The sequence below is a fragment of the Daktulosphaira vitifoliae genome, unplaced genomic scaffold (assembly GCF_025091365.1).
Source record: "Daktulosphaira vitifoliae isolate Bord-2020 unplaced genomic scaffold, ASM2509136v1 Scaffold_3, whole genome shotgun sequence".
NCBI classification, from domain to species: domain Eukaryota; kingdom Metazoa; phylum Arthropoda; class Insecta; order Hemiptera; family Phylloxeridae; genus Daktulosphaira; species Daktulosphaira vitifoliae.
The window spans coordinates 27,784,547-27,804,008 of record NW_026099574.1 but is presented as its reverse complement, the minus strand read 5'-3'; the positions used below and the strand labels follow the sequence as shown (position 1 = coordinate 27,804,008).

Genomic DNA, 19,462 nt, shown 5'->3' with positions numbered 1-19,462 from the left:
AAATCAAAACAACGAATACATAAAAAACAACAGGACTGCGCTGACCGTATTTAAAGAACAAGGGTAGCCAAAAATAATGAATGCCATTTAAATGTAATTAAACTTTTTCTGTAATTGGGATGTGACTAGCAAAAATTGAAAAGTTCTTAAATAAACTGAAATAGGTCAATTAAAAATATCCAGGGCAGCCAACTTGCTTTTTCACTTTTTGCATAGGGCAGTAGAATAGGTTAGTGCTGAGTATTGAGATAATATAGTTTTATGCATTGAAAAATGTCAACAATATATATTAAAGATAATTTTTTTATATTTTAATAATTTTTTGCTTTAAGTTTTTAAACTTTTTCTGAAAGTCATAAACATTAATTATTAAGTGTAAAATATTAATTACGACATTAAATTATCAAGATTTGTTATTTATATAACCGTCAGCGTTGGTTATATCATATTTGGATAGAGCATGACGGCGCCTCAACGGTTTTACCACACCATTGCACTTAATAGCGAATTTCCATTCCAAAATAAATGCTTCTTTAGGTGTAAGCTGAAATTAAATATTTAAGTATACTATTGTGAAAATAAGAGAGGATATTTTCAAACACTTAATACCTGTTCTTCTAATGCTACTTTTCGTATATTCCACAAGAATTCCAAAATTGAAAACAAAAACGCAATCAGGCAACCAAAAATAAGAACTACGAATACTCCTCCAATTTTTGCAAATCCTAATTCGTCGCTTTCTACTTCTTCCTATTTGTAAAAATGATAAATAAAACAGGTAATGTTACGTTAGTTTTTCAATACCTCGCATTTTTTGTCTCCTTTAACTAACCACCACTTATCTTTGAGGTCTCTGAGAAATCCTAATTCTTGCAATCTTAACACTGACTCACTTATTAGCGTCCGGTAAGGCGAATCTAAATATTTAAAATTTTTCAATTATGTAATTTTACAATTAAATATATTTATGATAGGGTTCCCTATAGTGAATTAAAATATTTTTTTGAGAATTTATTACATACTGATAGGCATTGCGATACCGTAACCCTTCGAGTCCAACGTATTACCGACTTGCATTAGATTACAATGACGTTCCGTCTGATATTCAATAGTAGCTGATTCCATTAAAAATGCATAACGACCTTTGCCTTTTAATACGCGATCTACTCCTTCTTGATTGCCATTGGTAAATACAGAAGGATCTGATGATTCCATTACACTCCACATTCTTTGATACAAACTAACATTAGATGTCTACAATAACAACATAATATATTAATACAAAATAAAAGTATAAAAATTAATTTACAAGTATACATACATGATCTACTAATAAGTATTTATGCTTATCAAAGGCAATGTCGAGTTTACTTTTAAGTGAGTGTAAATTAAAAATTGATGCCCTTTAAAAATATTTTGCTCTTATCACTTGAACATAAAAATTTTAATTTTTTTTTTATGGGAATGTAGTTTAATAAATATTTTAAAAGTTATTTATCCAAATATGCGATATATTAATCTAAAGCTAAGCATACGAGTAGGATATGTATAAAAAAACTGTAGCACAGTGGGGTCGTGGCATAGTTGGGACAATTTAAGGTGATATCTGACAGTGATTATAATCACAATCATAAGAACCGTTTCGAAACAAATCTGTAGATGGTGTTTAATTAGTAATTCAGGGCGTTTAAAATGAGTAATTATGGTATAAATAAATTAGTATAATTAGTAATTAAGGAAGAGAAAAAATTATTAATTAGGGTGTAATAAAATTAGTAATTGTGTGAAACTTAGTATTTAAAAATGTAAGAATATTAGTATTAATTTGTAGTTTCTATAATTTATAATTTAAAAATTATAATTAAATAATTAAAAAAAAAAACGGTAGTACAGTGTTTTTGTGGTATAGTATGCACGTAGAATAGTTGGGACAAGTTTAGATGATATCTGACAGTGATTAAAATCACTATAATAAGAAACGCTTCTATGCAAATCTGTAAAGTTTGATTTTAAAAAACTCAGCACAGGGGGGTCGCGGCACAGTGGTGACATGGCATAGTTGGATCAAGTATAATGATATCTGACAGTGATTAAAATCAATATCAAAAAAAACGCTTCGATGCAAATCTTTAGATAGTGTTTAATTTTAAAAAATTGGTGGATTATTCCAAAAGCTTCATAAACTGCTAGTTCCTTATTAATATCCTGATTAAGATAAAGTATGTCGAATGAAAAAGGGATTATTAAAAAATAGTATTTCTCAGAAAAAAATTGTGTGGATCCATACACTTTTCAATAAGTTATAGCATTATAAAGTTAAAAATGTAAAAAATAAAATCGAGAATTTTCACACGAAAATAGCATTCGGAAGCGATTTTCGCCGTGAAGACAAGTCCAGAGGTCAAATTTTTTTTTTTCAAATTAAAGTACATTACATTAGCTTTAATTTAAGATATATATAAAAGTGTCAGACCTTCCGGAACACTTTCAAAAGTTAAGTTAAAAAAGTTAATTTTTTGTGAAAAAGTTGTCCTTTTAAATCCCCCCCGTGGGCAGATAAAGGGTCAGATTTATAAAAAAAATAAACCAAATGATAAATAAAGACATCAAGCATCTGTAAAAAAAAGTTATTTTAATTTGTTCATTTTTGAAAAAGTTACGGCACATTTTAGTAAAAAAAATTGAAAAAATTGAAAAAATTTGAGATTTTTAAATTTGTAATTTTTTTGGAGGTTTCCCCCATTTACGGGAACGGGGGAATTTTTTTCAATTTTTAAGGGTAATGTCTTCGACTAGATACGATTTGTGATCTTTTGACGTATCGTTGAAAGAAATCGGTTCGGTGAGAGCTGAGAAAAAGTGGTAACAGACACAAAAAAAAAANGTTCGGTGAGAGCTGTGAAAAAGTGGTAATAGACAAAAAAAAAAAAAACACATCATAGTAAAACCAATACCTTCTCAGCTTCGCATCGAAGCTAATATTAATAAAAAAACTTAACTATTAAAATTATTTTTTTTATACCTGAAAAAACCTAGCAGTGGATCCATCTTTGAAACACCCATACTCGATATCCGGATCCTTTGACAGATCGTCCACATTCTTTATTGGTGTATCTAAACGACCACTTGTTATAGAAGCTGCTAAATTAGCTGTATATGATGAAGTCATAATCAATGCAAAAAACCACCACATGCTCGCTACCAGTCTTGTGGACACCGCTCTAGTAATATAAGCGTTTTAATTTATTTTGGCTCACATAATAAATAATTGAAAACTGTCATAAATGAAAAACTTATTTTTTTTGTGTTATTGATTACAAAACTGCTGACTCATTATTTGGTAGATGATGAACATATAAAGTGGAGATATTTTTTTTAATTATCTCTTATTTTTTTATGAGAAATTTACCAAATTACAACTTTTTTTTTGTTCTTCCTTTCAAAAAACTAAAAATATACGGTATATTTGCCGACTATAGACAAATTTTTTGAGTCAGCACTTTTTGTTGGTATATCACAACCTGTAGAACCACTTCCAGGTATAATTGATTATTTAATGGATTAATAATATTAGATACTTACTAAAACGCTGATACCTTAATTTTATAATTCAGAAATGTAGACTAATTTTAAGTAACTGTTAATGTATTATTATTTTTATACATGTTATTCATTTTATTTAATAGTAATAGGCGTAAATACCATCTAAAACAAGGCTCTTTGTAAGGTAAAAAGTTATAGAAAGTATAACTAGCATTCTATATGTAGTTTTATTCTAAATAAATGTATGTATAACTGTGTACTTTATGATTTTTGAAAAAAGAATGTTCATCAAATTTATAGAAATAATTTTAAATGCGGTTATGATAATATCAGATCTATAATATCAAGAACTATTCAGAAATCTTCCAAAATTTTGATTTGATACAGTTTTAAAAAATAAGGTGGGAAAATAACATTTAATTTTTTAATGTTTTGTTGGCTTAGGTAACAAAAGATAAAAATGCTTATACTTTTGTAAGGAAAAAAATATATATTTCATACATCTTTAACGCTTTGGCAAAACAATGACGTGTGCAATTAACTCATACACAAAATAAATTCAGATATAGAATTGAGAAATTTTATAAACTAATCCATCTACAATATTTTAACTAACTTATTTAAAAGTAAATATAGTTGTTTTAATCACGCCATTTTACTGAACATTTGGAAATTATTAAGTCAGGTATATGAGAAATATACTGTTACAGCTAAAATTTTTTGTATTACAAAAACTCAATTCAATTAAAGTGGTAAAGATATATATGGCATCTAAACATTTTATTCCTAATTACACCCAAGTTTAAATTATCATGTATACATTGAAAAAACATGCATAACTATCAGTCTTGTAAAATATACTTTTTTTTTGTATTCAGAATAAGTATTCAAATGTTAATAAAAATATATATTCAAAATAAATTTTTGAATACTTATAAAATTAGTCAAATACTTCGAGAATATTTAAATAAAATAGTTTATTTAATACAAAATAATTATTACAGTTATCAAATAAAAAATTCGTATCGAAGCTAATAAGTATAAATAAACTTAACTATATTTATAATAAATAAATTAAATCTATGTATTATACTGGTTGTAACGACAATCTGGGGCAATACCAGACCAATAGAGTACCAGACAGTTCTGTGCTAGATATATTTTAATGAAATAAAAGAAAAAGGAAACTAAAATGGATGTAGTATTAATATATTTTATGTCAAAAAATTACAAAAATTAAAGAGAACATTAAAACACGGTAGCACAGAGGGGTCGCGGCACAGTATGGACGTGACATAGTTGGGACAAGTATAGATGATATCTGACAGTGATTAAAATCACTATCATAGGAAACGCTTCGATGCAAATCTGTAGAAAGTGTTTAAATTTAAGAAATTGGTAGATTATTTCAAAAGCAACCATAACTCTTATTCCCTTAATTTTATCCCGATTAATAATTATAATATATGAATACATAATAATTATAGTAATTAAATTTAGTATTATATTATATATATATATTCAATAATATAATATTAAAATAAAAAGGAGTTGTATATTCATATACTTTTAACGCGTACAAAAATTTAAAGGGATTGATACAATACTTTTTAATAAAAAAATTTTATTACTTATGAATAAATACACTAGACTACAAGGAACTTTCATCAGAAAAATATACTTTTCTAAATCAACTTTTCGTGATGTTTTCAAATGTGCAATTAGACTTTTTCTATCACTTCTAAGTTTTAATATTATTACTAATTATTAAAAAAAAAGTATTTTCATATAAAAAATATTATTAAGAACAAAAAAAAATTGTTTTACATTAATACTGATTTTGATTATTAATATGTTAAAAATAAGGAAAATTACATATTTAACCTATTTTTTTAATCCTTCCAAGTTGATTTTTGTAAATGTATATAATAAAAAAAAAATTAATTTAATTTACCATAACTTTTAACTCAATTGGCAAGTTTGAAATTGACATCATTAAATAGAAAATTTAATGAGAATTAAAAAAATTGTATTGTTAAGATTAATATGCAGTTAGGAAGTTTTATAATTACTATTTATAGTAAATTTATCAGAAAAGCTCAATATTTGTTTGCATTTTTAACGTTATAGATAACTGAAATAAAAATAATAGTAATCATTTCATAGTAACTTTTGGTGTTTAAAAAGATTCTACAATTGAAATATTTAGAAGTTAATTAATTTTAATGATTTACTTTAACTAAAAGAATCAATTAAAACAAAGTTGTTAAAAAAATTTACTCAATTAAGCGTATTATAAAATTTGATTATAATTGTAAAAATCCATTATTAATTCAGGAGAAACTAACAATCATTTTTTTTTAGAAATGAGTTATATAGCAACTTGTTACGAAAAAATTTGGAATATTATAATCTAGAGTACAAAAATAGAGTAAATGTATTATGAAATTACAAAGTAAAATTATTTAATTTTGTAGTTGAAAACCTATCATTTCAAACTTGATTCATTAATTAATACTTTCAAAACATTAGAAATGAATGATTTTAATTGTCTGTATGGAGAAAATGGGATAAGTAACTGTTTCATTGATAAATTAGAATTTTTTTTCAAATTTGAGGGTAATATCTTCAATTAATTGATACATCATTTGATGTATCGTTAAAAAAAGTTTGTCAAATAATAGCTGAGAAAATAAATGAGAGCCAAAAAAAAACAAAAATCACATAGTACAATAGTTTTAATATGAATAAGAAATTTCATCAAACGAGGGGAAACTATAATGATGGGGTCATTAATATTCATTGAAGTTATTGAATCTAAATGAGTTAAAAATCTAATGAGAATTAATACCTTTTTTAAGGTATTTTAAAATAAAATAAAATACAAAATCGAGAATTTTCACACAAAAATAGCATTTGGTAGCCATTTTAAGTAAAAAAAATTGAAAAAATTTCGAAAATTTGCGATTTTTAAATTTGTAATTTTTTTGGAGTTTTCCCCCATTTACGGGGAACGAGAGAAATTTTTTCAATTTTTGAGGTTAATATCTTCAAATAGATACGATTTGTGATCTTTTGACGTATCGTTGAAAGAAATCCGTTCGGTAAGAGCTGATAAAAAGTGGTAACAGACACAAAAAAAAAAAACATCTTAGTAAAACCAATACCTTCTCAGCTTCGCATCGAAGTTAAAATACAATAGATTTAAAAATAATGAAATTTAAAAGATTAAGTAATATATTTGACATACTGGCGTTTTTAAAAAATATATTCCCAAATACTGATAAATGATAAAGCAATTATATGTTCACGAGAAATAATAACAAATCTTCAACAATTTAATTTTAATTTGGTTTAATTGGTATCTGGTAGGTTATAGTTAACGGTGATTAAAGTATTTAAACATAAAATAAAAATACAAAGAATAAAAAAGTACTCGGAATAATACGTATTTGAATACGAATTTTTTTTTTTCAAAATACCGTAAAAATACAAAGAAGTATTAAAATAGTTTTATTCCCTACATTCATTCAAATATTTTACAAGACTGATAACCATCACAGGCGTAATTAGGTGAAGTGGTCGGGTGGGTTAACCTGCTTTACAAACTTCAAAATCATTATAATTTTATATCTAAATTACTTAAAAAGTAATAAAATACTTAAAAACATTTTTCTAATCACGCCTATGACTACTATTATAAATTATTAACAGCTAATACGTAACAAAATCGTTTTGTATCATAGAAAAATATTATTTTTTCTATATTAGACATTATTAATTAATATAGAAATCAAAATTATACTCGGGACTTTTACACGAAATATTTCAAGTCTAATTATTTATATTAATTAAAATATTGTACAATGTAAAGATATAGTAATATGGGACAAACTCTAACTTAATTTTTAGGATTTTTTGTGAGATCACACTTCAAAAAGTTGGTTAGGTTGAGTTTGATTGCACTTATTTATAGCGTATAAAACAAACTAGGACTTGAAACGAGATGATTTTTGGGTTACAATAGGGTTTCAGTATTACTTTTTTTAATTATTTAGGTTTCGATTTTTTAATTAATGATATTTCGATTTGGTTTCTGATTTAGTTAATTTGGCTTAAAACGGTTTTTAAATACATTTTAAAATAAAAATAATTTTTATTTTTTTGTAAAATAGATTTATTAAAGTCACACTTGGGGCATATATAAAGACATATATTTTATCAATAAAATTTAAAGACTACTGATCAGTAAGTAAAGAAACTGGTTTCTATTCTTATTGTTTGTAACAACTGATCTGTTTCCTTACTTACTGAAACGTTGTATATATATATATATATATATATATATAATCATATACATTAATATATTATAAATTTAATTTTAAATAAATAGGTTCTTAAGTCTTGAAATTTATTTTTGTTTTGATAGTTGAAAAAAAACTAAGATAACGGGGTGGGGGTATAGTTGGAACAAGTATAAATAATATCTAATATTGATTAATATTACTATTATAAAAAACGCTTTATACTTAACAATTGTTTGTACATTTCAAATTTTACAATTTTTTTGTTTTAGAATTTTACTCAAGTATTAATTACTTGTTCAATTATTTGCTTAATTGAAAATAGAGTTTTTTTCTTTGATTGCCGATTTTTCATAGTAAAAGATTTGTATAGATAAATTTTTTTATTAATATTGTAGTACATTTTTAGAGCTTTGATTTAACATAGGTTAAAAGTTGTCGGATATTCCGGAACATTTTGAAAAATTGAGTTTAAATTTTTTTTATATACGTAGGTTTTTTAAACTTACGAAACTCATATAAGTCTCGATTCTTAGTCTTGAATCTAACTAGCATAAACAATAATAATTTGAGATAAAAGATTGAATTTATATAGGACAAAGATAGGAATAGTTAGTATTCTACTCCTTCATTATAATGCTAATTATTTTAAATCTAAATGAGACATTATGGATTACCTAGGCTGATCAATTATAAAACGTGAATATATCAAATCAATCCAACGAAAAAAAATAATAGGGTAAATAAATTGGTTTTTGTTAGTTAAATCATCATCGATTTTGTTACGTTTCGAACCCATCGTGAATATTATACTTAAATCCGTTATAGCTGGTTACACACGAAGCGGTTAAGACGCAGACGATCGCGGACAAAACCGCGTTTTAAACTCATGTGTTTTTATACCACAGAACACACCAGAGACACTGCATCACATATGCTAGCCGTTGTCCGCCAAGATCACGTATGTTCAATATTTGCGTGGTCGTCGCATCTATCAAAACCAAGTTAAACATCAACAAGATTTGATAGGACTGTTCACACGAAGTGGTCCTGCCGCATGGTAATTGGGCGTTTGAACCTCAGTAGAATTGTCATTTTCAATTAAAAAATTCTATCATCAGTTGAATTTTTGAGGGGTGTTTTTAGAAATCACACAAAACTTCGTGTATAACCAGCTTATGTATTTTGCATCATGGCGTATTAAGTATAATAAACAAGTCTGCGCGATTATTGAAGGTGTGTGTATTATTTTGAGTTTTAATGATTTATTCGCTTACTGAGGTGATATATCGGAACCTTGTTGCAACATGGTCCCGCAACTGAACCATATCAGATTAGCCACGTTAAGCTTAGTCTCAAGCTCACCGTTACCGTTTTTCCACGGTTGCGGATTATGCCATTCATTTGGTGTAATTCTGCAAACAATTAATTCAAGTGACATTGAAACGAACACGAGCGGACTTATTATATTAAATTGGTATAAGGTGTGATGTCTTATTATGGTCACACACGGCCTCTGATCTTATTTGTCTTCATCGCGTCATAGTCGCCAGGGTATCATAAAATGAGCATGTTAAATTGTAAAAATTATCATTATATTTTATGAAATTTAACTCACTTTTTAAAAGCATCAATGGGTATCTACGATACGTTTAATATACTATGGAGAAACAACACATGCATGTCTCATAGCGATAAATAAAGGTAAAGCAAACTTAAAACTAAAGCTAAAATACATAAAAAGCTGATGGACATGCATATCATATCAGTGGTAAGGTTACACTTCAAATGGACTACGTCGGTTAGGCTCACTTGGGTAAGATTTCGCTTCCAGCGCATAACACTGAACCGATTGCGAATAGTAGACAGTTGACTAGTGACATAGAATTTTCCAACGTATCGTCATCTTGTTTGTTTGGTGGCGGGCCGTCCCATTCAGATGGTGTTATTCTGAAAAACCGTTTCGTGTCTATGGGTCTAAATTTGTGCTTTTCCAACATGATAATCACGGGATGGCCGAACATTTAGTGATAATATATAATAGTTACTAATTATTATATACACAAATTACTATAACACCCATGTTAGTTATCTACAAAACTTTATCGAACCTATCTTTAAGTTACTATCCCAGTCAAATTAGATTAAAAAAGGAATAAAAATATTAAGATAAATGTATTATTTTATAACGTTTATGTCACACTATCATTTGAAAAAAATTTTTGATTTGAATGACTTAAAAATATTAATCCCAGAAATCGGATGTAGGATGACTTCCATATATAAATTGTTAACCCCACTTTATTTTTTAATTGTCATTACAAAAAAAAACCAGTAACATAACAAACTTCGCAAATATATATATATATTTGAAGTTATTTTTGTTGTTCTATATGAAAAAAAACAATTGTACCATGGTAAAGGCTCTGAGCATCATATTTTTAAATCCGACTTTTTTGAGAATTACATTATATGTTACTTTGATTTTTAGTATTCATATTAAGTTTAAGTTAAATTTCATTGGCTTTCTTACACATTATTATAGAGAATAATAAACTGTAATTACACAACAATTTTAGATATTATAAATTTCAATACATGGACTATTTTGCACTAATAGAACGATGTACTATATATTATATTATGAAGAGGTTAAAAATCTCAATATAACTGTAATGCTTTTTATTATAGTATTAAATTTTGATAATATTCCGGAGTGAATATTAAGAATTTTTTATGTTTTACCTCCCTGGAAAACATTTGAGATCTTCAAACTAATTCATTTTTTTTTTAGCAGCTTGATCAACTTTGTATGTATGGTATCGCCTTTAAATTGCATCAAGTTTTTATCTTAATAAAAAGTCATTCAATTTTCCCTGATAGATTTAGAAAAATTTCTATTATATTATCCTACTCCTAAAAAAAATGTATCTTAAGTATGGAATTATTTATTCATGAATAGTTGTGACTACTGAATGTAAATTAATAAATACCAATGGCATTATTTTTTATTTTTCTTCTAATTTATCTGGAATAGTGAAATTTTCGAATGTTAAAGAAAAAAATCAAACGTTATACTAATAAAACGTCTATCAAACAAATTATAATAAATAATGAAAACCTTTTGTGTGTTGATAAAGGCCGCACGAATACTTAAGGAAATTACGGCGAACTATGACTGTATTGGTTTTTAATTGAACAAAATGTTTTTATTATCTATTCGACGAGGCCGCGTCTTTGTGATCATCATTACCTTTTTGATGTTTACCTGGCCAATATAAATAGAATTAAGGAAACGCCTAAATAAGCTGTGGCTGTGTATATCCAGACGTTAAAAGACAACGGGTTAAGAAACCAGAAAAGTTGAGGCTTTTTCTTATCGGGTTTTGCATAAAGTATACTTATACCCAAAGTCATAAATGGTGTAGTAAAATCTACCACTGATCTTCGATCAAAGTTAATTGTCAAATCACATATAGCTAAATCTGCTTTCTGCAAAGAATATTTAAAAAAATTTGAATCAAATTTTTTTGAAATATTATATATTGAAAAATTATTAGATACAATTTTTAAAAGTCTTGAGTTAAAAAGATTATTTTTAAAATAGACCAAGAAGAATAATTTGACCAAGGACTATTTTTAAATCCAAATAAAATATTTAACAATAAAACCAAATATTTTAAGTATATTAATATCTAAGTGAAATATTACCATAGATTGTAAATCTCCAATTATTCCATTCCATTTACCAGAACTTTGTAATTTTCCTAATTCGGGATTAGGAACAAATTTAAATTTGAATTTATTGTAAATAGCTATTTCTGCAATCAATTCGTAAGCAAATCCATGAAAACACTCATCACTTACATCTAGTTCATTCATTTTTGTTCCATTACATCTCATCAAATATGGATCTCCCTATTGATAATGTATTAATGAATTTACTTTTTATAAATAGTGTTATGACAAATACTCACGATTTTACCAACTACTACAAAAGTCTTGTTACTTATGGACTGTGCAAACTCTGAATAGACTTCAGAGGCCGATCTAGTATATGACATACCTTGATCAGGATCCCATGATCCCAAATGTTGAAACCCTAAGTCATTTATTTTGATAACATCCAGTTTAAAGTAAATTCTATTACCAGTGATGTTATCAAATCTCATTTTTCCAGTCAGACCTTCTAGTTCTATCTACATTTTAAAAATTTTAATCGATATAATTTAACAAATTTAAATGTATATAAACAAATTGAGAATTAAACCCATTATTAGAGTTTTATAGAATAATTTAAAACTTACTACACGCATATAATGTATCAAACTAAAACCATATATCCAAGGCTTCATATCTTTACAAAATATTTGTTGAGATTTCATAGACTGTGTGGATACTAAACCATGTAAAGAGGTGGCAAAAAAATGTACAGCATCATAAATCAATGCTGTTTGTGTCTAAAATATGTTAACATCTATGTAAAAGAGTAATTTATTTTAAATGTAACTAACTTATATTAAGGAGAAATTATCCAAATTACTTTTCAACTTGTTGGATCCTAGGTAGAATAATTTGAGGGAAATATCATAGAAAAAATTACTTTTTTTTAGCAAATATAATATTACTATAAGAAACTGGATATAGAAATAGAGATCTAAAAATACTATAAATACATTTTGATGTATAACGCACGTTGAAATAAATTAATATACCTTAATTGTCTGTGGTGTCAAAGCTATTGATCGCCCTTTTCGTTGTTCATTAAAAATCATCTCGTTAACAGCATTTGTAACTAGAGGATTTTCCGGATCAATCATTCGAATTAATGTAATGTTCGATTTGACGTGACGAAAATCTTCAAAATTTAATGTGTGCGCGTCCTAAATTAATTACGCTTAATGTTAATTGAATTTTTATTTAATATAATATTCTGTGTGTACAAAAATTATTTCCATTACTAGAACAAGACGACCGAAAATGTTGAGAAAAATATTTGAAAAAAAAATTGTTTTTTCCTGATTTATACAAAAATATGGTAATTAATCATATTAAAAAATTATTTTTGTGTTTTTTATATACTTCTTGATATAATAATTATTAATTTTTATTAATTCATTCCTTATAACTCAGTTATTTTCTTATACAGGGTGATTTTTTTATCATAACCCACTCAATTACTTGCAGAATAATAATAATTTAAACATTTTTTTTTTTATTATTTTTAGTTACACATTATTCTTGAATTTTTAACTATGTAATAATTTTTAAGTTCATCCCTTATGCCTTGGAGGGGGGTCAACTTTGTTTTTTTAAATGGTAACACATATTTTTAATTTAATAAAATGTTTGAGTTTTTAATTTAATAGTAAATGGCATTTGAATTTTTAATATAACTTTATTAGCTTATTAGATATAAACATTTAAAGTTTCAAAATTTTGAGTTAATATACATGTATAATACACATGGGATTGTAAATACAGGTAGCTAATTGAATTTTTATGACATTGCTGTCTCAGTCACGGATTGTTTATTATCATAGCTAATTGGTTTTTTATAACATCGATATTAGCAGGTACACAGCATTGTTATTATCAGTTGTAGTAAGGCACATTGTTATGAGTTTATAAATACACTAACTGACAATACAGAAAGTATATCTAATGATAATCATAATTGATAATAAACAATCCGTGACTGTGACAGCAATGACATAAAAAAACCAAATACCCTGTATATATTACTTTTTAGAATACATAATAAATTTTTCATAATTATTATTGTTCACACTATTTTATTTTTGTTATCAATAAAATTAATAACGTTTAATAAATTATATACAATTCATTTAATTATACACATTAGAAGTAGTGTTTGTTTACTAAAAACAGTTCACAGAAGATTCATAAGATCTTTTTTTATAGTAATCAGTTTTAAAATTGTTTTACAATTTTATGTTTTACAAATAAAACTGCTAAATAAATATAATTTTGAAATTGTATATGTAGTTAAATTCAATCATTTATTAGAGAAACTAGAAATATAATTTTTCAAATAATATAATTAGTATACATACCATATTTGTTATAACGTAGCTTTGGTAATCTCCCATAAACTCTACTTCTTTGGCTTGTTTCAAAACAGAGATAATGAAATCATCATCAATATCTAACACAATGTGTTTTTCGCCAAACTCTTTTAGCTCTTTAAATAATGGCCTTAGGAGATAATATTTTAGATAAGTTCAACATTTATACTGAATCATTTATTTCATGACTATTTTACCGAAAGTCTTCTGTAGACTTCATTTGTTTTACTTTTATAGCATTCGAAGAAGAAGTTCGACCATATTCATTTGATTCCAATAATGCTTTCAATTGAATTAATTTTTCAGGCCGATCATAGATAATAGTAAATGATGACCAATCCATGTCTTCTATGATGTCCTTAATGGCCTATTATTAATCAAGCATAAATCAACAAATTTAATTACATTGTTATAATACATACACCACTCATTATTCAGTGGCCTATATATTATTGTCTATTAGTCATCAAATTAGAAAATATATTATTCATGTCAATACTTTAAACTATTCCGAGAAATATGTCTAAAAATACATTGATACAAATCTAATGTAATAACTATAAGAAATTCTTTAGTTGTGACAAATTATCTATTTTAAGTAAAATAATATGTAATAAATAATACAATTGAGTAATACACAGATAATAGTAAAAGGTCGTGACACTTCTTGCATAGTTAGATGAATTAAATTTAATATAAAAGACTGTCAATCTCTCTCACTACTACTTCACCTTATGAGCTTTCAACGAATGCAAGAAGTGACTTGACAAAATACGATTTTACATAGAAAATTGAAGTATATTCATTTTTCCAACCTTATTCCTGACATCATTAAAGTAAATTCATATTTCACAGAAGATTTATAAGATTTCATTTTAACCATAATGAGTACATAAATTAAGTAGGGGGAACCAGAAAAATAAAGTAATCTCTAGAGTAAAATATTGTCTAAATAAATAAGAGAATCAATAACGTACGAAGTTAGCCAGTCTAGTCCAATCTTTGAGTGGGTTACCTGTGTAGTCAATCATGATAATCTATGTACGATAATTAATCACAATAATTTCTATTTCAAATTATTATTAAATTGATAAATTATTAAACATCACTTTGCTTTTATTATATTTTATATCTTCTCATAAACCCTCGTACTCATATCGCGAGAGAAAATTATAGTATATCATTTTATTCAATAAAAACCCAGCACAGGGGGGTCGTGGCACAGGGGGGTCGTGGCACAGTGGTGACGTGCCATAGTTGGATCAAGTATAATGATATCTGACAGTGATTTTAATCTCTATAAAAAAAAAAACGCTTCAATGCAAATCTTTAGTTAGTGCTTAATTTTAAAAAAATGACGGTTTATTCCAAAAGCTACATGATCTGCTAATTCCTTATTACTACCCTGATTAAGATAAAGTATGTCGAATAAAAAAGGGATATAAATATTACTTCAGTATGTGTTTAGCGTTGATAATGGTAACATTGTTTCCGAAATACGTATCCGCGACTTTTCATTAATTTTTTTGTGGCTTTTGAGTTTAATATTTTTAATATTTTTTATTTTTTTTAAATTAATAATATTTTTAATATAGTTTTAATTTTACTTAAGTTATAGCATTTTAAAATAAAAAATTTAAAATATAAAATCGAGAATTTTCACACAAAAATAGCATTTGGTAGCCATTTTAAGGGAAAAAATTGATAAAATTTTGAAAATTAGCGATTTTTAAATTTGAAATTTTTTTGGAGGTTTCCCCTATTTACGGGGAACGAGGAAAATATTTTCAATTTTTGAGGGTAATGTCTTCGACTAGATACGATTTGTGATCTTTTGACGTATCATTGAAAGAAATCGGTTCGGTAAGAGCTAAGATAATGTGGTAACAGACACAAAAAAAAAACACATCATAGTAAAACCAATACCTTCTCAGCTTCGCATCGAAGCTAATATTATAGTAACTCAATTATTTTCATTCTCATACAAGACCGATTTTAATAAATCATTTTTATCATCAATTATATATTATATTTCTTTTTTTTGAATTACTATAACATGTTTTCAGTATTTTTTAATTTTACTTTTGCTAAGAGTAAAGGTTCTGGAAAAAGGCTGATGGTAAATGCGTCTGGAGGTCGTGGAGATGTCTTCCAATGAGTTTCAATAAATGGAATTTGAGCACGTGAACTTATTGATCTAATAACATTTTCGGTATTTTCTTCATAAGTACCTCCAATGAAAGAAGCAATACCAAATGACATTGAATCACAAACTGCAAGAAAAAATATGTATCAATACCGGATTTTAATTTCTAAAACATCTTAAACATTTTAGATAAAAAAATATACAATAGATATTTAAAAAAAAGATTATTTCTGTAATCTCATATTTTATTTGTAACAAGGACTGGAAACAGAACTTAAAAAACTGGTTCTTAATTTTTTAGAAATTAAACCAGAATAGAAATATTTATTTTCAGAAAAATCAGTACCGAAACCGAGTCAAAACGTTTAAAAATAAAGGTATTTTAATGGTTCGTCTAATGACTTATATCAATAATTTATTGTACTAGTACATTTTTTGTTATCCCTACATAATAAAAAAAATACTTTAATTTTGTATTTTTTTTTGTTTGATTGTAGATTCTTTCTTTTCAAAAGTATAAGATAGAATCCTTTTTCTCCCCTCCTTAAAAATATTTTTAAATAGTAGTACAGATTCTTTTATAAATTTTTGAGAAGCTTAGCCTTTCCCTCATCTTACACTTAAAGATTCCCTGCGTAAAACACCGAGAATGTGAGCATTTTTATGGAGATATATAGAATATAGAACACCCCTATGATGAAAATAAATTTAAAGAGAAAATTTAAAGGGTAAGTAAAAAGAATTTCTTTTTTTCTAATTTTTTTATATTAACATCAATACATAAGCTTCTGTCTTATGATTAAATAAATTTTTATTAATTAGGACTATAACTTTTCTTCTCAAGAACCGGAACTTATATTTTAAAAATGGAAAGAACCCGAAACAAACCGGTACCTCAAAATAATTCTTTATAAAAACCTAATCCCAACGCGAATCTAAATATCTTACAATGATAATTGGATCAAAAGTTAAAAACTTAGTCAGTTAGTTCTAAAACATTTTAAAATGTTATTTATGATTATTTTTACAATGTTTGTTTTTTTTTTAATACGTATTAATATATTGTATTTTTACAATTTATATAATTAGTTATACACTTTTTTAAAGTTAAGCTTGATCTATCTAAATTCCAGATAATTTATTAGAAATTATTTCTTTTAAATTAAAGTAATTAATAAAATGTAGATAAAAAATTATTACTAAGAACGTCAACTACACTGCATTTTTTACATTCGGTTTTTAGATCTCATTTAAAATCTAATTTTAAAAACAAATCTATTAACTAAAAATCTAATAATTTAGATTTGCTTTTAAGTAGACATGAATCTAACTATATTATTATATCACTTACCAGCTTGAGTTACATTATACATATCATACATAACATGTTGCGAAGTAGGTAAGATATTAGTCCTCGGCAAAATTGTATCCATAATGTTTATTGTCTTGGCACTAACGATATATGCCAATCGATTAGTTGGATCTTCATTTTCATGGAAAACTGCCACTGAAAATTAGTGATGATATAATTACAAAGATTATATATATAAATAAAAAATACAACAGTAATTTCATCAGAGGCTTTTTACAAAAATACCACGAATTTCTAATTATTAAAAGTTCGAACTTACCAGTTTTAACAGTGTTCTTATGGACAACAGGAGATTCATTGTTAATTAATGCAGTAAGCTCTATTTGGCCGATGGAGATCATTATTAATGATAACGATAACAACGCGTAAAAAACAATCATAACTTTGCGTATTAACAGAATAATTGAACATTACATTATTATATTACTTAATATTATTACTCCAGTATTGTTTAATATTAAAATCTAATAAACAGATAATTTTAGAACAGTATACCGTAGCTGTAACTAACTGATATGTACAGTTATACTGGTATACTAATGCCTACTCATTTCTCTTTTCACCAATTTTTTTTTTTAGATTTCTGGCAATAGACCAATATGCGTTTAAAAACTATGTTGGTTTTATGAGGAATTGCTTGTAATATTTTTACTTCCTACTTAATCGACCTAAATGCAATATAAAACATTCAAATTGCAAGTCTAATTTCATAAACATTCGCAAAGGAGGGGGGCATGTTTCCTCTCAGGACTTTTTATTTGGTTAATTAATGATGCGATAGTGCAAAAACATACGTACGCGCATTTTAAAAAAATTTTGAAGTACTTAATTAAATTAAACATTTTTTTAAGGATCCTCCAAAATATTTTTAAATTATTTTACCTAATATTTTTCTAACTATTTATTATATTTTATATAAATTTTCATTTAAAAGTCAAATTGAGACATGTCAATTGTGCGTAAATAATTTAATAAAAATATTATTAACAGTTTTATAATAAAATATGGTATGTTTTAAAATAAAATTTATGAACTTCATCAGTTATCGTTTATATATTGTAATTTTCCATTGCTAAATTCATCGGTGTTTTAACTCATATACTGCTTAACCTAAATTAATTTAATTCAGCAAGTTGTCTTTTCAATTCAAATAGTTCTCATCTAACTTGGATATTACCTGCTTTTAGATATTCAAGCTGTCTTGCTTGAATAATGTTGCCATAATAAATAATACTCGTATACGTGGAATTTCCATTTGAAGTAAAAATATAGTAATCCAAATTACTAAACCTCTATAATAATTATTTATTAGTATACAAGATGTCACATTGTAATGTTGATACTTCTATAAGTAACAATAATAAAAATTACCAATCTAAATGAATTGGTTTTGATAAACAAGGGTAAGGGTAAAGTATGTTGTGCTAACGTGTTACTTCTTAGAAATGCGCATCCACATATTCATACGCTCAAAGATCTGATAATAAATGACATAAAAGCTATTTTATTTAGAAAATATCACCCGTCAAGTGGCAGCATCAGTAACGCTACCAACATAGATGCACGTATAACAAACGACATATATACGCGTGTCCCTTTTATAATGTGTTTATCTAATAATATTAGCCAAAAAGGAGGGTGGTAAAAGAAAAACACCAAGTTTCTTTTTTATAAGAACGCCTGGTGAAAAATTAAATAATTATACCCATATAACAATAATATAATAAGTATAGCCCACGACTAGACGAACTCGACGTTGTTGGTTTGACTACTCTTTTATCTCTTTAAAATCCAGCAGCTTCACCAGTAGTACAACTGACATATGTGATCGACAGCTGATCTTAACCGCAAAACACTCGACACTGACGTTTAAATCATTTTGTACGCATAAACGGCAAGATTCCATACCGAACTCGAGTATCGATACTCTTCTACCTGATTTCTGACCTGTCCAGGTCTATGATCTTGTTGCGGGAGAACACTGGCAACATTATGTATTATATTCCTN

At 26.3% G+C, this 19,462-nt stretch overlaps 1 protein-coding gene across 2 annotated transcripts; it reads right to left on the bottom strand.

Annotated features, from left to right (window-relative positions):
• Positions 1-103: 103 nt before the first annotated feature.
• Positions 104-18,005, bottom strand: LOC126900671 (glutamate receptor ionotropic, kainate 2-like). 2 transcript variants are annotated; one of them, XM_050676560.1, is made up of 16 exons: positions 17,714-18,005; positions 17,434-17,589; positions 16,019-16,209; positions 14,134-14,303; positions 13,925-14,066; positions 12,563-12,730; positions 12,155-12,307; positions 11,825-12,046; positions 11,559-11,765; positions 11,116-11,339; positions 9,660-9,797; positions 3,023-3,221; positions 1,023-1,254; positions 805-917; positions 610-750; positions 104-544 (listed from the first exon to the last, which is right to left on the bottom strand). In XM_050676560.1, the coding sequence occupies exons 1-16, from the start codon at positions 17,832-17,834 to the stop codon at positions 404-406; spliced, it is 2,718 nt and encodes a 905-aa protein (XP_050532517.1). In that variant the 5' UTR covers positions 17,835-18,005; the 3' UTR covers positions 104-403. The 2 variants fall into 2 exon arrangements, with proteins under 2 accessions (XP_050532517.1, XP_050532516.1); XM_050676559.1 differs by lacking the exon at positions 9,660-9,797 and adding an exon at positions 9,125-9,262 and having other exon boundaries at positions 106-544.
• Between the last annotated feature and the right edge of the window lie 1,457 nt (positions 18,006-19,462).